The 26,723-nt window shown below is 42.7% G+C and overlaps 1 protein-coding gene across 6 annotated transcripts in view; it reads right to left on the bottom strand.

The window, feature by feature from the left end:
• FRMD4B (FERM domain containing 4B) overlaps positions 1-26,723 on the bottom strand; it is a 359,361-nt gene that overhangs the window by 130,597 nt on the left and 202,041 nt on the right. For 5 of the 6 annotated variants that reach the window (XM_019984894.2, XM_070776331.1, XM_019984892.2 and 2 more), the window contains 2 exons: positions 3,910-3,975; positions 1,261-1,355 (listed from right to left, as the gene is read on the bottom strand). In XM_019984894.2, coding sequence (XP_019840453.2) covers positions 1,261-1,355; positions 3,910-3,975 — 161 coding nt within the window. Of the gene's footprint in view, positions 1-1,260; positions 1,356-3,909; positions 3,976-10,902; positions 11,189-26,723 lie in introns of those variants that run through there. The other variant, XM_019984895.2, reaches the window with a different exon arrangement.

Raw genomic sequence — 26,723 nt, 5'->3', positions numbered from 1 at the left:
AGTCAGAAATCAAAGTTTTAACGTTTTTCTTCTACATCTCCTGACAACTCATTTGTCTGGTTTTTGTCCTGCCCAAGTCCTAAGCCCAATGGCATTTCCAAGAGGTCCAGGCTGCATATAATCAGTGTTAAAAACAAATTAACCCCTTCTTGAGATTATATTCTGCCTGGTTAACCTGAAGAACAGAAAACCATTTAAACTGGGAGAGTTATGCAAAGAATGCTGGCTGGTTGGCCAATATATTTTGTGTCTGTAACACGTTTTCTTAAATTTTAATATTTGAAGAGTTCTCTGGAAATTATTCCATAAAAAGGAAGAATTCTTTTGATGTATCAAGCTGCGTGTAATGTAGAAAAATCAGGCTGCCATACAGCACACGCATACCCACACAGAAAAGAGCCTGTAAGACTAAACACATTTGCTTACATCGAGTTTTAAATTCTTATGAATTCATTTTTATACAGCTGTCTCATTTCAGAGAGGATTTCAGTTGTTGACAAATATATACACCATCCAAGTTTGCATTAAAAAATGTAAGTAAAAGAAAAATATGATAGTAAGAAGGTAACATAAAATAGACCTAAGTATAAGTTCAAAAGTTCATCCCGCATTAAAGTATATTCATATTTGTTGGGTGAGCCACAAAATTGCCTTTAAACTTTCTTGCCATGAAGTCCAAACATTCATTCCAACACGAGTGGATGACATTCTAGTATTTCCATCCCTGACAGATAAGCTAAATAAGAAGGTACAATTGCACTCAAAGAAATGTGAAGACAGAATATCATCAGAAAAAATAAGCTCGTTGCAACAAATTTCTAAAGCACTTGGACAATATTTTGAGTTCTTAGAATGGCCAATATTCCTTTTCTCCTTTTACCTTAGTCCTACAGAAAAGTCTTGCATTAAAAGAGGTTTAGCTAAGCAGGACATGGGGTTTCCAAGGTGGCTCAGTGGTAAAGAATCCACCTGCCAGGACAGGAGATACAGGAGACATGAGTTTGATTTCTGGTCAGGAAGATCCCCTGGAAGAGGAAAGGCTACCCACTCCAGTATTCTTGCTTGGAAAATTCCATAGACAGAGGAGCTTGGTGGGCTACAGTCTATGGGGTCGCAGAGAGTCGGACACAACTGAGCAACTGAGCACCCACGGGAGCAGATGACATATTCTAATTCTTGAAGCAATCCCCCCACTTTGGGCAATTGTGAGTGATGCATATAGGAAGTCCAGATAAAAGGTAAAAGTGTTCAAACACTTACGTGTCATCTGTAAACGTGATTCCAAAGTACTCCTTTTCTTTCAGGTTGAAATGAGAAGCCACGAGATCCAGCAACTCTCTTGATAAAAGTTTGGGCTGTTGAGATATAAACCTGATTAGACACTCTCGCTTACTGCTCCCACCTTATTCTCTCCCAAACAGTTTAAAAAACAGCCTTTATTTGTCTGTCTTGGATACCTGTGCCTTTCTGTGCTTAGGTTAATCTACTGTAGACTATTCTCTAAGGGCTTGGGAAGGGCAAGAAATGGAAACAGCATCGCTGAGATGATCACTCTCATATATTTGCAATTCCATCCAGAGCCTTAATTTTTCCTCCAAGGTAAAGCTGTATTTATTAATGCATTGTTGTTTCAGAAAAAATGCTCTTTTATAAACAGTATGGTGCTAGTGATCAAGACAAAGAATGTTAACCACTGCCTAGGCTATAGGAATCATTGTGCTTGGTAACGGTCAACTGAGGAGGCTCAAGATCCAAGGCTGAGGGGGTCACAGAGAGAACTAACAACAAAAAAAAAATACAAAAAAACAGTAATAGTAACTATTTATTGTACTGAACTTCTTCTATCCATGATTTCATTTTAATCCTTACAATGAGCCTATGAAGTAGGGGTCCTTTCCATTTCATAGATGTGCCAACAAAGGCCAAGAGAAGCCAAGACTCTTATTTGATGTTCCACTTAAGAAGCGGGTTTGAACCCAGTTCTGTCTGATTCCAAAGACTAAGCTTTTCATTTCTCTCCAGGGATGGAGTAACCGCATCCACTGTGCAGATCATTATCACCAGTACTTACTGGGCACCTCATTAGAAGAACAACCCAGTCTATGAGCTTTTGGGAAGCACAGGCTCTGGTGGTAAGAAGATGGTTTGGAATCAGCCAAAAAGTCCAGAGTGAGAGCAGATGGTGGATTTGCAGGGACTGGGGAGGGAAAAAGGGACCTGTTAGGGAGGTGTTCTAGATGGACTTTTTTCGAACTTTGAGCCACACAGTTCAGGACTCATTATGGTAGTTTGAAGGTTGGATATTTGTTGTTGGGGAAGAAAGAATTGGGGATGTTTGTTGTTGACAAAAAAAAAAAAAAGAAGAAGAAGAAGAAAGAAAGAAAAAAAAGGAAAAGAGAAAAGAAGAGAAATCTAGACTAAAAGGTCTACCCTGGTGAAACTATTACTGACTGTACTATTTTTGTTCTAATTGAAGCCTGTACACAGTGGACTGGGCACAAGCCTCAGAAAGGAGAAGAATTTAGGTTTGGTCAAGGGAGGGCATTCTTGTCACAGCTGTAGGTGTGGCTGTCAGCAGGCTTTTCCATGATTTTTTAAGGCTGTGAGTCCAGGGACTTCCCTGGCGGTCCAGTGTTTAATACTCTGTGCTCCCACTGCAGAGGGTGTTGGTTCTATCCCTGGTTGGGGAATTAAGAGCCCAGTGCTTGGCAGCCAAAAAGTAAAACAAACAACAACAAAAAAGAATCTGGGTCTAGAGTGTTGGGGGAAGAAAGAGAGAAGCATCAATAATCAAGATACCATCATTCATACAGCTCCATTTGTTCTGGAGATTTCATTCACATATATAATCTAGTTTGATGTTTTTTAATTTTATTGAAAAACACTTGATTTAAAACGTGTTAATTTCTACTACAAAGTGACTCAGCTATACATATATTCTTTTTTCATATTTTTTTCCATTGTGGTTTATCACAGGGTATTGGACATAGCTGCCTGTGCTATACGGTAGGCCTTTGTTTATCCATCCTATATCTACTAGTTTACATCTGCTAATCCTGAGCTCCCAAGCAGATTCACAGACATAGGGAACAGACCTGTGGTTGCCAAGGGGGCGGAGGTATGGGAGGGAAGGACTGGGAGCTTGGAATTAATCTAGTCTCATTTTAACCATAATTTCTGAGAGGAAGATGAGTCAATCTTAACCCCAGCTCCCAGCTGTTGTAAATGGGTATTTAACTTAGACCATGCCATGTGGCAGGGAAAGCAGCAGAATGCAGTCTTAGCTCATAAAAACCCTTTCTGGGGGCTTCCCTGGTGGCTCGGTGGTAAAGAATCTGCCTGCCAGTGCAGGAGATGCGGGTTCGATCACTATCCAGGAGGATCCCACAAGCCACAAGCCTTACACCACAACTGCTGAGCCTGTGCTCTAGAGCTCAGGAGCCACACTCACTGAGCCTGCATGCCCTAAAGCTCGTGCTCTGCAACCAGAGAAGCCATGAGAAGCTTCTCATCGCAGTGGGAAGCCCGCACACCGCACCTAGAGAGTGGCCCCTGCTTGGCCCCTAGAAGAGCCCATGTTGCAACGAAGACCAAGCACAGCCAAAAGTAATAATCTTAAAAAAAAAACCCTTTCTGGGAAGCGTTATGGTCAGCGATTGACCAACAAGAGGTAATTCAACAAATCGAGTCACTTGCCCAGGGTCAAACAGCTACTGAGTGTCAAAGCTGAGACTGGAATCCACACATCTCTATAGTTACTCTTAAGTACAGGCAGGTATTAGCTCTGAAGCCCCCACAAACAATCCTGTGTCACTGGTTCTGAGGTGCAGATAAGCCAGCAGACTGAACACAGGCCCCAAGGCTCACAGAGCGAAGCCGGATGCGCTGTCCCCGGGTGGCAACACCTACCTGAACCAGCAGCTCCAGTCTCCGGTCATCCAGGAGGCACACCTGGCAGTGCCTGCCTTCTGTCATCTGCGGGGACAAGACAGCAAGAGGGGCATCAGGCTGGGGCCGGCAGGCACACCCTCGAGCTTGATGTACCGTTTTTCTTCATGTGATGTGCTAGGCCTAAAAATGCCATGAGCTGCGGTAATCGTCAGTTTTGGTCATCGTAAACAGATTTATTATACGGCATCAGCTCTTAGGGTTTTTTGTTTTAGCTCTGAGACTTAAAAGAGAAAAGAATGAAAAGCAAAGACCACTCAATATGTTGAAAATATAATACCTATATGGCACGTACAAAATTTAACTGTGAAAAGCAGGCTTTCTGCTCAGAGGAAACAACTATATTTTTCCTTGAATCAGTATTTTATTTTTCAAATGAAAATATTTTATTCATTAGTGTCTTTCAATAAACACAATACATACATAATGTATTTGACAAACAAATCTGTCATATTTGACATAATGTATTTGACAAATAAAACTCAAGTTAAAAAGTGAAGTCTCCAGTTTTGAAATCTTGGTCCCCCTTTGTAATATATCACTACTGTAACTGATAGTTAAGAATAGTTAAGATACCCAGTTAAGAACAGCTTGATGTACAAACTACTAATTATATTTAATTTTTTATCACTTATAATTGCAATATAAGGAAATTATTTCTTGTAAAATATTTAAACAATGCATAAAATGCAAAGATCCACTTTGATTACCAAAAGCTCCAAACCATTCTACCTGCACAAATTACCACGCTGTCAGTTTGAGGCGAATCCTCACAGACCATCTTTATATGGATTTTCAGATATACACATGTACATGTTAAAAACACATCAGTTCAGTTCAGTTGCTCGTCGTGTCCGACTCTTTGCAACCCCACGGACTGTAGCATGCCAGGCTTCCCTGTCCATCACCAACTCCTGGAGTTCACTCAAACCCACATCCAATGAGTCGGTGATGTCATCCAGCCATCTCATCCTCTGTCGTCCCCTTCTCCTCCCGCCTTCAATCTTTCCCAGATATGTGTTAAAAACATATATTCTCATATTAAATGTTCTATTTTAATACTGTTAGACACATTGTTCTCACAATGACACAATGAAGCAGGTACTCAATATTTGTATGTGTATGAAACTGTGGTATCTGTGTCGTATCTGGTATCTGTGTATATGAATATTTATATGTGTGAGGTTCTTTTTCAGTTCAAGTAGAACTGCTACACTCACTGTTTGCCCTTTGCTTTTTTAATTAAATATTTCTCGGATATCTTTCCAATGTCAACACATATAGACCAACCTCATTCTTCATAAAAGGTCTATAGTATCAAATCATTTGTGCAGACATATAATAATTCAATGAGTGTCCTGTTAAGAAACACTTAGGTTGTTTTCTGCCTTTTGCTGTCATAAGCAATGTCATCATAAATTTTGCACATCTAGCTTTGTTCATGGATGTAGAACTGCTGGGTCACTTTTGAAAAGCAAGCACAGCACTTTGTCTCTCAGCTGTTGTACAAAATTCTAAGACCCTGGGAATTCCCCGGTGGTCCAGTGGTTAGGACCTATGCTTTCACTGCTCTGGGCCCAGCTTCAATCCCTGGTACTGGAACTAAAATCCTGCAAGCCACGTGGCTTGGCCAAACACAAAATGAAGCAAAACTGTAAGACCTGGAAACTCAGATACCTATAATCCAATTTTAAAATGAAAATTGCCTCCATTACTAAGCAGCAACTACATACTCAGCTTTGCTCGAAGTGTTTTTATAATATTATCTCTGAGTTCCCTAGTCACCATCTGAGCTTGGTGTTATTATCCCCAATTCAATAGATGAGAAAATTGAGTGGGATAAGCCATGTGAAAGATACTAATTATAGTATTGTACTTATATTTTTTAAAAATTAGGGTATAGTTGCTTTACAATGTTATGTGAGTTTCTGCTGTACAATGAAGTGGATCAGTTATATGTATATATACATCCCCTCCCTCTTGGAAAGTCTAGAAAGTAGCTCAGTTGGTTAGATGGTGGCATTATGGAGATGTGGCCCGTAAGAACTTTGGAAATAGTGCTAAGAGGTAAGTGAGTAAGTTCTACGTTGTCTCATTTTCCCTGATTATGTCCTTAAATCTGCAAAGCCAAGTCTTTGGTGGCAAGAGGAAAGGAAACATATCTTTGTTTTAGGCACTAAGCTGGGAACATCATGGAAACTATCTCATTAAAACTCCACAATATGACAACACCCCCATTTTACAGACAAGGAAACCAAGGTACAGAGTTTAAGGCTAATTATTCAAATTTGCCTGGGCAAGAAAAAAACAAGTTAAAATTTGAATTAATGTCTAAATGAACAACAGAAAAAAAAGTCATCTTTTTTCCTACTGTTCTATAGGGCTTCCCAGCTGGTGCTAGTGGTAAAGAATCTGCCTGCCAATGCAGGAGACATGAGATGTGGGTTCAATCCCTGGGTTAGAAAGATCCCATTGAGGAGGGCATGGTAACCCAATCCAGTATTCTTGTCTGGAGAATCCCATGGGCAGAGGAACCTGCTGGGCTACAGTCCATGGGGTCGCAAAGAATAGGACACAACTGAAGCAATTTAGCAACAACACACTATAGGAGGAAACAAATCAATGTTTCAGTTTAACTCATTTGATCTCTTTTTAAAACCCGCAAGCAAACCCAAAGCACATGCCCCAGAGAACAATATTAAAAAATAATACTCAAAAGATCAACGGAAACAATATGAATCCATTAAGGAATATGTCAAAACTTATAAAATATTACAAAGTACTCTGTTGCTGCATAACCCAAATGAATTTATTTCTGGATTAAAAACAAAACAAAACCACTTCTTCGCCTTTCAGTTTTTCTTTGGATCCACCTTGATTTAGGTCAATGTATCTTTTGTCAATACATTATTTTATCTCAGAGAATTTAACAGTAAATATTTTTTAGGTGTATCTGGCCATCTCATGATAGACATAGGGAGTGGTGCCCATGTTTGTACAACTTGGTTGGAACCCTTTAGCCTTAGTTGATTGGATGAGGAGAAAGACAGCTGACCTAAGGTGGGCCAATCGGAACCTCAGTCCAGGGAATCTGGAACTGAGTCTGAGTGGATGAAAATACGGTGGTTGTGGGGCAGCCACTATCTGCAGCATGTAGACAAAAAGGAAAACCATCTGCAGGGAGAACGAAGGAGACAGGGAACTGGAAGGAGGCAAGAGAAAACCACACAGCCTGAGGAGAAGCTTGAGAGTTGCTGTCAGAGTTCCCAGTGTCTCTCCAGTCACGTCTAGCCCGTTCCACTGGCGTGAATCCTTATTCTTTTTTTTAAAAAATTTATTTCTTTATTGAAGTATGGCTGATTTGCAATATTGAGTTAATTTCTGCTGTACAGCAAAGTGACTCAGTTATACATATGCATCAGACCAGATCAGATCAGTCGCTCAGTCGTGTCCGACTCTTTGCAACCCCATGAATCACAGCACGCCAGGCCTCCCAGTCCATCACCAACTCCCGGAGTTCACATGCATACATTCTTAATTATATTCTTTTCCATTGTGGTTTATCCAGAATCCTTGTTCTTGAGTTCCATAAAATATCCCTGTATTCCTTTGATAAATCCACTTCCCCTATGCCCGTCTCTTAAGCTACCTTGAGTTGGAGGCTGCTTATTGCAACTAAAAGCATGTTCACAAGACACCACAAGGATCTATACTTTGTGCTAAGTCGCTTCAGTCGTGTCTGACTCTGTGTGACCTCATGGACTGTAGCCCCCCAGGCTCCCCTGTCCACGGGATTCTCCAGGCAAGAATACTGGAGTGGGTTGCAATCCCCTCCTCCAGGGGATCTTGCTGACCGAGAGATCGAACCCGTGTTTCTTAGGTCTACCTGCACTGGCAGGTGAGTTCTTTACAGATGCCAGAGAATGGACTCCCCATATGATGTCATTCACATGGTAAAATTACTCAAATTACTGATGCTCTCATCAAAGACAATACAACAGCTGGCGGGCAGTGGAAAGGACTTAACAAATACCCACCATGTGATGTGAGGATCACACACACAAGCTAGATGGAGAAGGGCAGTGCAGACGAACTGGGGAGATGCCGCTACAGTTTTATGCTCACACTGGCATGTCCCAGTCCCGGTCACATCTGAGCCCACAGGCCTAAGCCCTTTCCTATGTGGGAGGACGGCTTCTCTGGGAGGTCAAAGGGCTGATTTGACCATGGGTAACAATAGAAAAACCTGCCTGGTGTAAGCTCTTATATATAGAATGGATAAACACCAAGGTACTACTGTATAGCACAGGGAACTATACTCAATATCCTACAAGAAACCATAATATTCTAAAAAGAATATTAGAAAAGAATATTCTTTTCTTTAGCAAGAATATTCTAAAAGAATGTAAATATATGTATAACTGAATCACTTTACTGTATAGCAGAAATTAACACATTGTAAATGTATAAAAACTATACATTAACAAAATAAATAGGGTGGGAAAAAACAAAGAAAAACCTGCCCTTGTCACTTACTTAAATCAAAGGTTGAGAGGTGATGGGGCTGTATTTTGTTGGTCAAAACAATGTTTATGAATAAATTTCAGTTGATGACACTAGAAATTAGGATATGCCACTTAATAAAATTTTAGATGGTAAGATCCAGAAACTGTGGGATGGATTTCCTTCACAGCTACAGGGTGAGGCTGAGCAGCCCCCTCTGAAGACGGCGTTTGTGGTCTCTGGTTCACACATGTGTATTATGTGCCAGGTTCCTGGGAGTCCAGTTACGGGAACACGCAAACCACATTCAAGTACACCCGATGCGAGGGAAGAGACACAACCAAACGTCCAAGAAGGGCCTGGCGTGCACGGGGCAACGGTGTGACACCTGACCCTTACTAACATAAAGTATCTCAAAATAAATGACCCAAAGTCAGGTAGTCCTAATTCAGAGCTTCCAGCGTAACAGGGTTTCTAAGAGAGTTTAGGGGGATACAAATTTGAAATCCAAGCTACATGTGAACCAATGTGTTTACGTGGGATCACAAGAGAAAAATAGGAGAGGCTGCAGAATAAAAAAAAAACATTCATGTTTTCTTCTTTAAAGAAAAAAAATTTACTATTTCAGTCTCTACACAGCCTATGAAGGGGGAATCTCATTCAAGCACCAGGAAACTGAGGCCTGAGAAATGATGCAACTTATATAACTGTTCTAAACCAGACTTGGGCTCAAAATTGTACTTTATCTCTTACTATCTATATTACCTTTAAAAAGTTACTCAGTCTTTCCAAACCACAGAAGCAACATCCTGACAGTTTTTAATCTGACACTCTTGAGAGTAAAATATTCTGCTTCTGAGAACCACAATTATTATAGTCCCCACACACTTTAAAATTAGCAAGCAAACAGCTAAACTTTTCTGTAATCCATTTATCCTTCCATTAAAACAAAAAACTTTTTAATAGGAAGAATGTTATCAACCCATTTTAAAGAAGATAAATGACAGGTGAAGTTTAAAAAGCACACAGTAGAAACATTCTCCAGAGCTGATGGAGCAGAAATAAAGTAAAAGAGAGAGGACAGCTAGTTTCTGTGTCCTTCTGTGTCCCTGTCACCGGGCTAAGCATTTTAATAAACACACTAACACCACCACTAACAAACCCTTTGTACATTCCAGGCATTGCACTAAGCACTTTACACATATGAACATATTCAACCCTCATGACACTCACACAAGGCAGTAATCTCATCTCCCAATAACACATGGGAAGGAGGTTACTAGGGCAATTATAAATAACAGGATTCATAAACAGCAGAACTAGACCCAAACCCAAAGCCCAAGCTCTTAACTACTTAGCTACCCACAAGGTACTCCCTACGCTATAAAGTGACAAATTGTAGGAAAGCCTTCCCACGCAGCACATTTTCAGGAGAGGAGATAAGTGGGTAGAAAAGAGAAAACAATGCATTGTAAAGTAGGTATGAAAAACCATCTCAGTTCCAGGGCAGAATCATTTGACTACAAGTAGTTAGAATCATAGAACTTAGACTCTTAAGAGAGATCTAATCTCCACTGCTTATTTGGAATGTGGGGAAATTAAGGACAGATGTGCTCAGTACCACACAGGGAGTCAGTATGAGCCCCAGGATTAAAACACAGGACTCTGGAATCTAAAAAATAACGCAATTAATGAATAATAATAATAAAAAAAGGAACAGACTCACAGATATAGAGAACAAAGTGGGGAGAGGTGGGGCGGCAGGGTAGGGGACTCAGAGGCACAAACTACTAGGAATAAAATAAATACGTTACAAGGATATATTATACAGCACAAGGAGTACAGCCAATGTTTTATAATAACTTTAAATGCAGTAAAACCTTGAAAAATCTTGAGACACTATGTTGTATACCTGAAACTTATGTAATAAAACTCAGGTCGCTGTCTTTCAGGCTAGACAGAGCACGCGTGGGGAGTATGAGGTTACTCAGCTGCTAAACAGCACCTTACACAAATGTACTTTTCCCCCCAAAAGATGGATTTAAAAAGAAAAAATTTAAAAAACTACTGTAACCACAAAAAGAAAAAAGCCTAAGCATTTCTTCTTTATTTTCAAATATGACTCCCACTGAAGCTTTCTCTTCTAATGTCATCCACAGGAGTCATATGTGAAGGGAGCTGTTAGGGTCACAATGATTATACTGACACATTCAAAATCACCCTGGAGCCCCATGGGGACCACCGGAGCAGTTTCAGATTTGACCCCTACACAGTGACAGCTAACAGCAGCAATGCTTCTCGTGGAATAGAAACACATGTAACAAAAACGAGCTCTTTGGAAAGTTTCTCTTGACACTCACCCAGACTGGATATCCCTCCCACCACCCCTTCCCTCCTTCAACCTCAGGAGTTTGGAGGTTAAAATCGTGCATGTTGGATTAAAACTCCCACCTCAGTGGCTGCCCTGCGCTTGCTCCCCAGCTGATAGAGCAGGTCCTCAGAGGCTAAGTGCTGAGTGCTGGTGGAAAGACCTCCATCTGCTCAGTGGTAAATGAGGAAGATCAGAAGGGAAGTGAGAACTGGCCACAGGCCAGACCGCTGGCTTCCTGGGGCGCCCTGGATGTGCAGCCTGCAGTGGGATTCAAGTCTGCGAGAACCTCCCCCTACCAAATCCCAATCTCACTATCTGATTTAGAAGATGAGAGCGGAGAGTCAGAAAAACAGAAACAAGCAGAAACAACAACAACTGCCCCCCCCCCCCCCAAAACAAACCTAAGGGCAAGTCAAGACAGGGCATGGTGGGATCATTCCTAATGACTGGGGGCAGCTTAGAAAGCCAACAGGAAGTATCAGTTACAAAATAAATAAATAAAAGGCCAGAAGCCCAGCCTACTTTGGTTTTGCTTTAGTAGCTCTTTGGAACAGGGAAATGTAAAACCTTGGTAAGGAAGCAACAAGCTTCATTTCCTCTCTCTCATTCCTTTTGACCTTTACTGAAAGTTCAGCAAAAGAGGACCTGTCTCATTGAAATGGCTCCTCAAGATGTGTTGTGGGGTGATGGATCTAGAGTTTAGTCCACCACCATCTCTTACCTAGATGTGGGTAAAATCGGCTACCTAATCGGGATTCATTCTTTTGAGTCCAGTCTCCCTATGGTTTTGTGAGTGATCTCCCTTCACTCCCTACTTAAAAATACCCAAGGGCTCCTCCAGCAGTGCAGGGGAGAATCCAGCTCCTTGCCTCACTGACACTGTCCACGGAACCTGACCCCCCACCCTCTCTAACTTCATTTACAACCCACCTGCCTTGACTTGACACACCAGTCACATTGACCTTTTCTTCCTCAGAACGAAGGCTTGTTCCTACTTTGAGACTCAGTATATACACTGTTCTCTCTGTCTGGAATGCTCTTGCCCCAGATTATGGCATGACTGGGTGCTTTTGCATCTTTCCGATGTTAAATCAAATGCCACCATCTTCAAGAGGCCTTCCCTGTCCTCAGTGTAAAGCTTGGACACTGTCTCTTACACCACATTGCGGTGCTATGACAGACAACATACCAGAAAAGAAATTATTTTGTTGTTGTTGTTTGTTTATTCTTCTCTGAACGTCGATTCCACGGGAGAGGCCCTGGTTGATGTGTTCACCACTGTATCCCCAAGGCCTGGAACAGTGCCCGGCACATGGCTAGAAAGTGGACAATAAATCTCTGCTCAGGGAAGGAACACTTTAACTGGTCTAGATGCAGTTACCAATGAAATTGGTTGACAAATGATTTAAACATGTAGAGCATAATGCAAATTGAGGACGTTCCAAAAACACCTCCCAAGCCTTGACCAGACAGACAAACACATACAAAAAAAACAAAAACAAGCGTTCCGCCCAGAGAACAAGGTGTGCTATTAATTCCTCATGAGATGAGATATCTTGGAGGAAATGGAGAGACGGAAAAGGGACGTATCTGGGACGTTCTTACTTTAGGATCTATTGAGTGGATGGAGTTTTAGATTTCACGCACATGATGTCAACCTCAGCTGAACAGGGTCCCTTTATACCGTCTCTGGGTGCTGAGTGAATATGAGCTATTGACACTCTCGTTCAGAGAATGGCCTAGACTGACACAGACGTCTCCAATGCCAGTCAGCTGCAATTTCCCTTAAGGTCTTTCAAGACGGTGCCTGCCCTCCCAGCATGCAGTCCCTGGGGACTTCTTTTTTCAGTATCAATCACCCATTCTCTTAGCTTCGAGGAAGCATGCAGGACGTGTCACACGAGCGCTAAGCACTCCACATGGGTACTGTCTTTTTTCATGCTGTAAACAACCCTCGGAAGTGAGAAGTTTTCCTGTTGAGATTTTGTAGGTGGCAAAACTGAAGGGCAGAGATGTTGAGTAACTCATGTCAGGTCAAGATGCTGTGTGACCTGGGGCAGGATCTTGGGACCATGAGTTCTATCAAAGTAGGACTCCTGGGAGTCTCCTGCAGTTCACTGGGACCAGAGCAGGCAAAGGAGAGACAGTGAGGAAGGAAGAAGCACAGGTGGCATAAAAGAAGCAGAGGAAGAAAGGAAAATGGGCCGGGGTTGGGGGAGTGAAAAAGAGGGGGAGAATTCCCTTAACCAAGGATGAATAATCTGCTTTAGGAAAAATACTAAGAAGTAATGACTGCTGTGTGCCAGCTCTTTCCAGAGAGCTTTCTTTTCTTTACGCGGGCCATTTACATTCTCTCATAACAACACTGTGAGGTAGATTCCAATCCTGTATCACTCCGGTGAGAAAACTGAGGCTCAGAGAAGGTAACTGACGGACCCCAGTCCACAGGGTTACAGAGCTAGGAAGAGGCGGCTCGCGCTTATGCTCAGTCGTGCCCAATTCTTTGCGACCCCGCAGACTGTATGCAGCCCGCCAGGCTCCTATGTCTGTGGGATTATCCTGGCAAGAATAACCCACTGGAGTGCGTTGCCACTTCCTCCTCCAGGGGATCTTCCTGACCTGGGCATTGAACCTGTTTATCCTGCGGCTCCTGCACTGGCAGGTGGGTTCTTTACCACTGAGGCCCCTGGGAAGCCCAGGAAAAGGTGGAATAGGACATCAATGCAGGCATCTGACTCCATGGTCCATGCCCTGCACTGTTGGGTCACATTACTTCTGTTACGAGCTGTGGCGCTAGTGGTAAAGAACCCCCCTGCCAGTGCAAGAGCGCAGGAGACACGAGTTCAGTCTCCGGGTTGGGAAGTTAATACCCAGGAGAAACGGCAACCCACTCCAGTATTCTTGCCTGAAGAATCCCATGGACAGAGGAGCCTGGCAGGCTATAGTGGGGTCGCAAAGAGTTGGACATGATTGCTGCTGCTGCTAAGTCGCTTCAGTCGTGTCCGACTCTGTGCGACCCCAGAGACGGCAGCCCAGCAGGCTGCCCCGTCCCTGGGATTCTCCAGGCAAGAACACTGGAGTGGGTTGCCATTTCCTTCTCCAATGCGTGAAAGTGAAAAGTGAAAGTGAAGTCGCTCAGTCGCATGCGACTCTAAGCGACCCCATGGACTACAGCCCACCAGGCTCCTCCACCCATGGGATTTTCCAGGCAAGAGTACTGGAGTGGGGTGCCATTGCCTTCTCCATGGACATGACTGAGCATCCACAATTATCAGTCTTACACATTAAATCACATGTGGCTGAGGCATTTTACGTATCATCTTGATTGTCATGCATCACACTATTCTGGAAGAGCTTGATCTAGATCCACCAAATTACAGCTGCCTGGTTCCAGCCACTATCTGAAAGCAAGGTCAGAGGGGTGCAAAAAGTTTTTGCAATCACCATTCCTTGGCTCTCTCCTGCAGTTGCCAAAACGGCTTCTCTGTGCTTGTTAATGATTTTCAGTGACTACCAGGATGGAGTCAACTCCCACCTCTTGTGCCGCCGGTTCTGTGCTACTTATGTGAGCACTCTGGGCACAGGATGATTATTCATGGGTTAGGTGGCTGCCTGGGCCTGACTCCATTATTCTGGGCTTAAGAATGCAGTCCAGCACACAGTGCAGTTGATTCAGGGTGGAGAAACTCTGGAGCATGTGTTCATTCATTCACTCAACCAATATTCAGCACTTCCTAAATGCGAGCACTATTCTGGGTACTAAGACACCCATAAATGAGATCCACAGGACAGTGTCTCTGAAGCTTGTCTCACAGTGTGATTTCTCAACACTGGCACCATTGACATTTGAGGCTGGACAGTTCTTTGTTGTGGGGTCTACCCCCATGCACTGTAGGAGTTTTAGCAGCCTCCCTGGCCTCAACCCACTAGATGCCAGCACTCCTTCCTTCCACGTGACAACCATATGTCTTCTGACCCTGACAAGTGTCTCCCAGAGGATGAAATGGTCCCTGATTGAGAACAACTGCTCTAAAGATAAGGAGAAAAAATGAACAAGGGTTGGGCAGTAGAGACAGTTTGGAAGTTTGGGATTGATATGTACACACTTCTGTATTTAAAGCAGATAACCAACAAGGACCTACTGTATAGCACAGGGAATGCTGCTCAATATTTTATAATAACCTGAATGGGAAAAGACTTTGAAAAAGAACAGATACATATACATGTATAACTGAATCACTTTGCTGCACACCTGAAACTAACACAACACTGTTAATCAACCATGCTCCACGATAAAAGAAAAAAGAATGAAACAAGATATTTTCAGATAAGAATAGGGCTCTGAAATAGCTCAGTTGGCAATGCAGTGAAGTTCTGAGCATGTGCAAAGAACATGCTTCAAAGCTGACTTCTTACCCAGGAAGCACAAAACTTGAGCAAGTGGAGAAAAGTTAAATTGGACCACAGCTCTTGACAGGTGGCTCCCAGGAGAGATTGGAAGGATAACCTTGTTTTCTGGATGTTAGCATTCAACTGCTAGCCCCTTTCTGCCTGGCAGAGGTTGGAGAAAAGCAAGCAAGAAAAGCTATTTCTGTGGATCCAGCATCAACCTGGCAAGCAAGCTCAGTCAGCTTTAGCAGACATTCCCCAGGGAGGATATTCTCATAAAAGACAATCCCTTATCAGATTATCTCCTGATCTCATAAGACAGGTGAAAAGAAAGGGCAGGTTTGAAAGAAAGAAAGAGAAAGAGAGAAATGGGGAGGGAGGGGGGAAGGGGATAACTTATTAAGCCTGGAGCTGAAGGCCATCAGGAGAAACCAGCCTAGTGTCAATGAGGCGTACACAGGTTTTAGAATTGGGAGGCGTGGGTGTGTATCCCAGCTCTGTCATGTAACTAAAAGTGTGGCCTGAAAGTCAGACTCTCTCTCAACCTCAGTGTACATGCCTATAAAACGGGAATGGTAAGAGTCAATCTCATTTAGCTTTGTCTCTTGTATTAATGCAGGTTGAACCTATTGTAAAATTTACTTCAAAGGTCAGAAGGTAGTCGTATCACCAGTCATTCACTCAATTTATTGGGCAGAGATTATGCGTTAGGATCTGTGCGAAGTGCCTGACATGCTTTCCCGACCTTACTCTAGTGCAGTGAGTCTTAGAATTAGTGGAAATGATTTATAAGCTGCTGACTACTATTATGTGAACTGTAAGTGGTTATTTTCAGTTGGTTAAGTGACTGTTTTCCTCAAGAAAAAAGTTCTCCTGGATTATTAAGAGGTCAAACTGTCATATTAGCATTGAACAGTTTAACTCCACCAGTTAAACCCTGGAGAGAGCAGGCAACTCAACAGCTGGGGATTAATTCCATTCTGATTTCTCAGTGATAATCAAGAGATTAACTCAAAATCACCATTTGTACCTGCCTATGTGCACAAAAGGGGCTTCCCACATGGGCTCCCCAGATGGGGCAGTGGTAAAGAATCTGCCTGCCAACGCAGGAGACGCAAGAGAAGCAGGTTCTCTCCCTGGGTCGGGAAGATCCCCTGGAGGAAGAAATGACAACCCACTCTAGTACTCTTGCCTGGAAAATCCAGCGGACAGAGAAGGCTGGCAGGCTACAGTCCACAGGGTTGCAAAGAGTCGGACACGACTGAGCAACTGAGCACAAGTACAAGCATGTGCCCAAAGCTGGGGAAACTCTTGCAAACTCTTACTCCTTATCTGACTGCCACCAAACCGTGTCTGAGGCTAGCTACTCTTGTTTTCAACAACACAAAATGGAAATCAATACATGTTGATTGTATTGTTCATGTATTGTGCTTTGACATACATTTTGTCCACCAAATTCTCACAACCATCCTGTGAAGTAGATAGTTATGACGTGCCAAAGGGTCCCAGGTAATAAGGGGCTGAGCCAAGTTCAAGAAGGAGCTCATCAAAGGAAAAGGGGGAAAATAGGTGACCTGTCTTCACAGAAGCTTCTTCATGGAAGCAGCTGCCGTGAAAACAGGGTTGTCTATATATATATATTCAGACTCTGCATCATTTTCCAATTAGAAACTCTGATGAGACACTGTCAAATGTTTATTTTCAGGAAACCATGGAGGATATGTCTGCTTTTTTTTTTTTTTTCCCCCAGAAAGAAACATCCTCTTTACTTAAAACCAGTTGTTAGACTGTATTTTTAGACATCACAGTACAGTATAAATGAGTCAAAAAAGAAAAGAAAAAAAATGGGAGGGTACAGATACTGTAAACAGGAAAAGTCACAAAGTGGAACCAAGAAAAGCTGAGAAGACTGCCCGGGCCAAGGGGGATTTTCGTTCCTGTCTGCCTTTCAGGTTGACCAGAAAAGAAGTTCTCTGGTCGCTGGGTAGAAATTGGAAATTTTAGCTTCAGTGATCATGCAAGTAGCAGACACCCTGTGGTTTGGAAACTTTTTGCTTTGCCAACTGTCAGTTTTCTCTTTTCCCGTGAAAAACAGCCTGTAGGAAGGAGTGAAAGTACTGCGTCTTTCAAAAAACTTAAAGACAGGCACAGCTCGGGTGGAGGGATTTTAAAAATAAACTGCTGTACTTGTAACTGAAAGATACTCTCAGTACTGTTTATTCAGTAAGGCACATTTGGAAATCTGGACTCGATATAAGCCATCCGCAGAGCAAACAGATTACATACATTGCCATACAAACCTAAGAATAAACAAAAATTAATCAGAAAACCTAAATCAACTTTACACTAATTTTAGAAGACATACTTATTGTCAGAATTTTCACGTTTCAATTTTTTCATTGGCCTTGTTAGAATGTCTCTGATTTATGCTTTTCAAAATCTCTTGGTTCTTTGGGCCCAAGTATAAGTAGAGGATAATAGATCCTTAGGAAGTTTATAATTATTATATTATTATATTAATTATTTATATTATAATTAATATTAAATTAATATTAAATTAAAAATAATTAATAATAATTAATTATTATATTATATTATATTATTATATTAATAATACAAATGGATTCTACTAGATCCAGAATCCGATCTTGGTTGATAGAAATGTCTATTTGAGTAGGGGATTTAGCAAAGCATTATCAAGTAGTGAAAACAGAAAAGTCAATTCATTTTGGACAATATAGAAAAATTCTTAACATCCAGGACTCATTTTACCATCACAGAACAAACCATTCCCCTCAACCTAGATACTTCTAATATTCAGTGATGAAACTTTAATGTAATCTAATGCTGGTTGTGCTTTCAAAGAGGATTCTGTCTTTTTTTGAGGCTAACATTGGATTCAAAGATTAAAACAGAGCAAACCCAAAACTGGAAGGCCACAGGTCAGAAAGATGAGAGAAATTCATAACAGGAGCCCAAGAAGACTTCTGGGTGAGCACCAGGAAACACAATGAGGGGAAAAGAATCCTCTGAGGGAGCCATCCCCTAACAGCTTATGAGCATCTACTGTCCCGTTTTCTAGCTGGTTTTTAAGTGTAACCAATATTAAAAATTAAGCTAGATCAACTTACATCTTTTACTCCCTTTTACTATTCTCTTTGTTCTTGAGGTTATTAACATCTAGTGAATCAGTATGGCAGCAATTCTCTTTAGTGATGCCTAATGCTCATCTTTTCCCAACTCAGTGTTGTTAACCTTGATGACATGAAGTCAGTCAAGGTGAGAATATTATTGGAAATTGGCAAATGCTACCCGGTAGCTTGGGCTTCACTGATGGCTCAGTGGTAAGGAATCTACCTGCCAATACAGGAGAGGCAGGTTTGATATCTGGGTCAGAAAGATTCCCTGGAGGAGGAAATGGCAACCCACTCCAGTATTCTCGTTTGGAAAATCTCATACACAGAGGAACCTGGTGCCCTACAGTCCATAGGGTTGCAAAAGAATCAGATACAACTCAGCGACTAAACAAGAACCCTTGTCCCCAGAAAGCTGGTTGTTAAACATTTACCAACATACCACTGGAGAAGTTCAATGGGAGAAGGGGACCTGAGGGGAGGACATTGCTCAGAGCTCTGGGTCAGGATGCTGAGACCACTGAGAGACTCGTGACAAAGGTGAAAGAACAGAGGTTTTCAGTCCAGACATGACTCTGTTCAAAGCTCAGCTGATTCAACTTTCTTAGGACTTATTTATTACATCTCTAAAATGGGACCAATAATAGCTACTGACATAAAGAAGAACTTAGTGAAAAGAGGTGGACATAAACAGTGCCAGTTATACTTTATTATTATATCTGACAAATCCCCAGTGGGCTAGCTCATTGCTGAGGTTCTCTCGACCCAGGACTAGGATGCTCATATCAAATGCTCAGTGTCATTTGCTTTTCCTGTTATTTCAGTACTGGAATGTAAGCTTCACTTACTGCTGCTTTCCTAGCCCCTAAGCCAATACCAAGACCACTGTAGGGCAAAGTAAGTATGTGTGGAATGAATGAATTTCCCTTCATTTTCAGCTCCTGATCCACTTCTGGGTTTTCTGCCCGTTTCTACTGTTAAGGTCTCATTGGCAAGTGAGGGACTCCTTTGCCTCTTAACTGCCAGGTCCCAACCAGCTGTGTTGCTGCAACCCTTCTGGAATCAATCAAACCACTGGAACTCTTCTCCTGCTAAAGCAGACCGCCGTGACCTTAAAGCCTTGGTGAAAGACGCTTCCAGGGTTTTCATCACAAGCAGAACCAAGCCTGTGCCATTCTGCTCGGTCGGCAAGTTTCCCCCTGCTTCTATTCCTGCTCTGAAATAATCTCAGTTCCGCTCTGCCCCCAGCAGAACGGGTGAGTCTTGTGAAAGGAAATCTCACCCAACATTTGGGGCTGTAACCAAGGCAAACCAAGTATTTCCCCTGGTGGCCCTGCCTCAGCCCGGTTTCTTAGATGCGCTCTCCTAGAGCGGCATTTCTGAAGGGAGGGGGGTGTGGTCATTTAAAAAAGGATGGGTGTCTCTGCTAAGAGTGGCCTGGATGTTGGGTTATGCAAACTCAGTGGGAAGTCATTACCTTCCAGAATTTCTAGTACTTTTCTAATCACATTTGCTTTAGTCAGAGGGGTTAAGCAGGGTGGAGCTGCCCACTTGGCTAGTGCAGGGTAGTGGCTGGGAGCAGCCCCGAGGAAGACCAGTGGGCGTGATGCCTGACCCTGGCTCTGTCTCGAACTAGCTGGACACTTCCGGCAAGCCACTTACCTTCTCTGAGTAGTTGCATTGTAGCATCCCATGGATGTGTGTGTTAGGTCGCTTCAGTCCTGTCTGACTCTTTGTGATGCTATAGACTGTAGCCTGCCAGGCTCCTCTGTCCATGGGATTTCCCCAGGCAAGAATACTAGAGTGGGTAGCCATGTCCTTCTCCAGGGATCTTTACAAACCAGGGATCAAACTTAAGTCCCTTGTGTCTCCTGCATTGGCAGGCAGCTTCTTTACCACTAGCATCACCTGGGAAGCCATAAGAAGCATCTTATTACTTTTTAAAGTATAGTGTATTATTTAAGAAGTGTGATGCTCAAGACCATAGACTCTGAAGTGAGTAAGACTTGAGTTTAAACCCCAGCTCTCCTCGGTAGCATCTGTGTGGTCTTATACAGGTATTTGACTTCACTTTGAGCCTTGGTTTCCTGGTCTGAAAGAGGAAATAACAATAGCACCCCTTGCCAAGAGCTGTAAAGACTACATAAGATAATATACATAAAATGCTTAGCAGAGCACACACCTTACAAACACACTTTTCACTAATAAAAACCAAGGAATTTCTACAGGGGCTTCCCTGGTGGCTCAGTGGTAAAGAACCCACCAGCCAAATACTATGAGATGAGGCTGGAGGTGGATGACAAAAATCAAAGAAAGACAGAAAGAACGAGAAGAGTGCTTCATTGGTCCTCACCTATAAAATGGACATATACATATGACTAAGTTTATCAGCTTACCGTGAGGATTAAATGAATGAATAAACATAAAGTGCAGTGCTTGGCACATGGTGCTGTTCAGTCTCTAAGTCCTGTCTGATTCTGCGATCCCCTGGACTATAGTCCACCAGGCTCCTATGTCCATGGGATTTCCCAGGCAAGAATACTGGAGTGGGTTGACATTTCCTTCTCCAGGGGGTCTTCCTGACCCAGGGATTGAACCTGCATCTCCTGAGTCTCCTGCATTGACAGATGGATTATTTACCACTGAGTCATCTGGGAATTCCACAGTGACTATCACTTTCTTATAATAAATACTAAAACGATTCTGTTTTAATTATCTCTTCCAAACTGTTACTGGTTAATATCCAGATACAGATCCCCCACTCTTTTTAGATCCCTCTATTTCTACCTTTGTTACCAGTTCAGCTGATGGGCTGGTAACATATCTCCGTTGGCTGGTAAATCTATAACACGTTTACAAGGCTACTTCAGGTCATGGTGAAGGTCCACAGTGAACTCTATTCAGTTCCCTTTCTTTTTCCTATGAAATGTAATGTCGGCCTAGAAAATGAAACTTTGTGTAAAGTATCAGTTTTAGATGGAGAAGGAAATGGCAACCCACTCCAGTACTCTTGTCTGGAAAATCCCATGGACAGAGGAGTGTGGTGGGCTATAGTCCGTGGGGTCACAAAGAGTTGGACACAACTGAGCGACTCAACTTTCACTTTTTAGTTTTAGAATCAGTTCTGTCATGAACTTGGGACAATTTTTGCATCTGTAAAATAGGAAGTGAGATACTCAGGGTTAAGCACGGACTTCAGCATTAGGCAACCCTGGATGCAAGACTTGACTCCAACAATTAGCTGGTGGGACCCTAGACAAATCATTTAACCCCTGTAAATGAGTTTTTTTAAATTTGAAAAATATGGACAGTAACATTATCTACCTCATGGAGCTCAGGATAAAACACAAGAACGGGTGGAAAGAACCCCACACAGCACCTGCCATTCTGTGTTAGCCATGATGAATGATGGTGACTATTGAACCTGCCACAGGCGTGGTGTGACTACATGGACCACTAAGAAAAACGTCCTGCAGGCCCCAGAAAAGGCAGAAAACATCTAGGTCTGGAAAACACATCAATGGGACAGGTTGATGACACAGACAAAACATCCTCAAGCAGGATGCTTTGTATACACAAGAAGGTAAACAGATCTGAAACAGTCTAGTCAGATCAGGAGAATTCCCCTCCATGGTTTCATCTCACAGGAGTGGAAGGTTCCCACAAGCGTCTCCTTGACCAAGGGGGTCTAGCTTCAGAGCTGACCTGATTCAATCAGAAGAAAGCTCCCGTCACTCCTGCAGACCACCTAATCCTGCACTGCTCGCTCCCTGTCCACCCTCCCTGGTCTTGTACTCCTTTCCCCCTAAATCTCTGGCTCCAGCCACACTGGTCCTCTTCCTGTTCTCCCTCTGTATGATCTCATTCACACCTCAAAGCATGAGAAGGTTTGGAAAGTGACTGGCTAAACCAATTTGTTCTTAAAAACACAGATTAAACATTCATTGCTCATAGAAGCCATTGTGTAGTGGTTATGAGTAAAGACTCTGAAGTCAGCTCACCCAGGGTTCAAATCCTGGCTTTGATGTTTTGCTAGGGGCACCATGTGGGCAAACGACCTCATCTCTGTGTTCTGTTTCCTGATCTGAGTAATGGAAACAGTACTAGTGCCTTGCTATGAGGTTTGAATAAGCTGATGCACAGGGTGTCTGGAATAGCCGTGGGCTCCATAACTCTTACTATGAGTGTGTGTTGTGTTCTTTCAGCTCTCAATACTTCTCTTTTGTAGCATTTCTCACAATTGTAATTAAAGAATGATGTACTTTGTTGTATAATATCCACCTCCAGGGACCCTATCTGTCTTCTTAATCACTGGACCCTGAGCTTATAGCTGGCACCGTGTAGAAGCAGCTGCTCAATAAATGTCTGTTGGATGAAAAAATGGAGTTGCTTATTCATTTTTTAAAAACTGAGAGCACAACAGAGTCTTCTTGTCTCACATAAAATATTTAAAAGCCACCACTAGTTGATGAGTAGCTTCTTTTAAAAAGAAGGAAGAAAGGATAATGTAAAATTAAGATCTGTGGTATGTTGGAACCCAGTACTTGTTTTAAAAAAGAGGGGCGCTTGCACTTCAGGTGAGCACTTAGGGATGTGCATGGTTACTACGAACAAGTTCCTAGCATTGCAACTCAAATATAGTGCTTACTGTGTAATCTCTGCAGATTTTCAGATGAATCCCTAAAGCCAGGTGACTGCTCTAATGGTGAACAGAACAATTACTTACAAGTCCCACTCGAGTGACCTTACTCTTAACTCAACACAAGGCCAAATACCAAGAGGGTGCCTGCCTCCTCCACACTCCAGTTATTGGTAGAAGTTCGACTCCTCTCAGAGATGTGGTATAAACAGCTGCAGAGCCTCCTCTGCAGGTGGAAGGACTTGCCCTTAGGTTCTAAATACCTTGTATGGAGTCCACGACAATTCCCGGATCACACACTTCTAGTGGGCTTGAACAAGGTTAAGTGCTAAAGAGTTCTCCAAAAAAACTCTTTTCTCAGGTATCACACACAGAGGCCAACTTGTTCCTCACCATTTCTCTGAGAGACACATACATTTATCCCATTTCCCCTGCTGGGATACAGGACTTCTTACAAGTCTATTAATGTGGGTAGAGGGGTTTGCAAACAAACCTCCAAAGCATAAGCAAAACCTGTGTGTGAGAATCTTTTCCAGGAAGAGTTTCTATAACTTTTGTCAGATTTATATCTGGGTTCATGTCCTTAAAATGGTTTAGAACTAGGTCTTTTAAAATGATGAACACTTGACCTCAGTCAGGCCCAAGACGCAAGTTTGCACTGGACATATGGTAATTCATTACTTATTTGTGAAGCTATGCCCAGTGATATCCAGACAAATGTCTGCAAGGTCAAGTGATCTCGTGTGTCCAAGAGGACAGAAGGCTGATGGATATCCTGATGAGGACAAGAGGTGGGATAATGAATAACTGATTCACACTTATGCTATCATGAACATTAAGGGCCCTGAAAAAAATTATCCATTCATTAGTTTGTACACTCAGTCTTCTGGTGACGTTTCCATATCTTCATGGCACCCTTGTCTTTATTCGCTGTACTTGAGATGCATGCTGTGTGCTAAGTCACTTCAGTCTGTCCAGCTCTGTGCGACCCTATGGACTGTAGCCCCCCAGACTCCTCTGTCCATGGTATTTCCCAGGCAATAATACTGGAGTGGGTTGCCATGCCCTTCTCCAGGGGATCTTCCCAACTCAGGGATTGAACCTGCGTCCCTGGCGTCTCCTGCATTGGCAGGTGGGTTCTTTACCACTAGTGCCACCTGAGAAGCCCTGTACTTGGGATAGATGTATAATAATATTACCTAATAATAGCAACTGCCAGTTACTATGTATGTCTTGAGTGACAAAGGCCAGCTCTAATCCTCTCAACAACCTAGTAAGATAACTGTAATTATGTCTGTCACGACACCAGAAAGGTTACTCAGTTCATAAGTGGCCATGCAGGATTCATGTGCTAAGACTCCTGCCACTTCCCGTTCCTGTTTCATATGGATACACCCTACCAAAAACAGAACCTTTACCAGTGGACTCCTGAATGCTTTAGGGTGTCACTGTTTGCTGTAATTGACATGTTTCAATTTCTACCTAAAAACAGCTGTTGGTTGAATCTTTTGACCTCAAAATCATAATTAAATTCTACTACTCACAGCCATGTTATATCAACAGCTTTTCTACTCCCCAGGAGTGAGCAGTAAATGAACTAAAAGGCAAACTTGGAAGACTTACCAAGAGTCCCTGAAGAATTCCAATTTGCACTCCCTCCACTGGTTGGGGCTTCATATAGTCACTGCATCTCATTCACCTTTGTAAACCTGAGTCTGGCAGGCTGTTGGTGCAGGACACCCCCAGAAAATAAGTGTTGACTTCTAAGGAATTTGGAATCTAAGGAGCAGTGTCAAATTTCAACACAAGAAATGTATCCATGACCCACAAGGTCCAGATTTCTTCCTAGATAACACCTCCACTTATGATTTCAGTCTGCAGCCTGGGAAATTTCTCCATTTTCAACTTTGCTGTCCTCCCATCACTCCTACTCATGGACTGCCCCTGGCTCAACAGGCTTCTGAGTCATTATAGTCCATGCTCAGCATCTCTTTTTATGAAAAGGAAAATATCAGTGGAAAGGAAGGAAGAAGGGAGAGAAAAAGGAAAAGGAGAGCAAGAGAGGAATGAGGAGAGGGAGATGGTAGCCAGCAGAAAGGGAGAGACAGATGCAACTGGTCTGTAAGGAATCTAGGGGACTTCCCTGGTGATTCAGTGGCTAAGACTCCACACTCCCAATGCAGGGAGCCAGGGTTTGATCCCTGGTTAGGGAAGTAGGTCCCACATGACACAGCTAAGAGTTTAAATGCCGCTAAAGATCCTGCATGCCATAATGAAGACTGAAAATCCCTCGGGTTGCAGCTAAGACCCGACGCAGCCAAATAAATAAATACAAAAAAAAAGAATCTGTAGTTATTTCATATGATTAAAGTTAGAGAATTTCGAAGCTGAAAAGGGGTCTTGGCACTACACTAATGCCTTACCCATGAATGTGGGTTCGGAGGGCTGGACTGGATGGGAAAAGTCAGCTCACCAAGACCTCAGAGCTCAGCAGTCAGAGGCAGACCTAGACCTGGAATCCAGTACTCTCTCTCACAGTGCTCTTTAGATAAAGATTTCCTGCTGTGGAAGGTCAGCTTCTGGACTAATCTCATTCCTGACTGCAAAACCTGAATATAAAACATGTCTAACAGAAAGGGTGGATACAGTAAAATCTTGAAACAACAAATATAAACTCTGCTGACTTGTTCACTCTAACTTGCAAGGACAGAAGAAAACCAAAAGAGGAAATAAACCAAGACAGGGCAGAAGTGAATATATACTTTACAGCACCACCTAAAAAGGCTTGTTTTAAGGGAAAAAAGAAAGCATCTAAAATAAACAGAGAATGAGCCCAACATCATCCTTTGCTCTTGCTGCTTTTATTGGAATGATACACTGTTTGACTAGCCTTGTCAGATTACACTAACATGTATTACTGTATATTTTACCTGTACTCAGCTTTATCTTTCCAGTTTAGAAAAAGTTTTTCATTTAAAAATTTTCATAGTTTTCCAACATTAAGCAAGAGGAAGTCTCAACTGGAGCTTCATGGAATCCAGATCAGGGACAAACAATGTGTCTCATTCTTGAATTATGATCTTGCGACACGCATCGACTAAGAGCTAACTAATATATTCAGGCTCGGACAATATTTTCAAAGCAAAGAGAAAGTCTTTTAGTACGTTTTTATCTAGTACTGCAGCTTGTTATGACTAGTGACAAGACGGCTGCTTCTTTTCTTGGGGTCCTTCATGTACCTGTTCATTGGTTTCTGCCAGCAGTTGGAAGCAGCTGGAAGCAGCCCATAATAAGAAGCAGAGTCTCATTTGGGATGCAGCTCTCACCTCTCTATTCCAGGAGAGAAATGAGTGCATGAGAAGAAACTCACGCTGCATGAAATGCAGAGATACTGGAAGTCAGACAAAGCAACCAGCTGGTCCTAGAAACAGCAGTGTGGTGGACACAGAATAAAACCAGGGCTCTGGAGAGAGGGCCTCTGGGACTGTGTCCTGCTCCTAATGCAACAGGAGATCTTAGGAGCATTCCTCCACTACTCTGGATTTCCAACTACTCAGTAAGAGCATGCGGGTACTGGATAAAGTGACTTTCTTCCAGTTCAAATAGTCCACAGCGTAAATACATCTAACAATCCTACTCAACTAGGATTTGTCCACCGCCCAAACTCCCACCCTTCCCATTGTTACTGAGCCCTCTCTCCATGGCGAGGGTGTGGTGGGGGTGGAGTACTCGACCGTAA

This window comes from Bos indicus, chromosome 22 (assembly GCF_029378745.1).
Source record: "Bos indicus isolate NIAB-ARS_2022 breed Sahiwal x Tharparkar chromosome 22, NIAB-ARS_B.indTharparkar_mat_pri_1.0, whole genome shotgun sequence".
In the NCBI taxonomy this organism is placed as follows: domain Eukaryota; kingdom Metazoa; phylum Chordata; class Mammalia; order Artiodactyla; family Bovidae; genus Bos; species Bos indicus.
The sequence above is the reverse complement of the archived record's forward strand: the minus strand, read 5'-3'. Positions and strand labels throughout refer to the sequence as shown.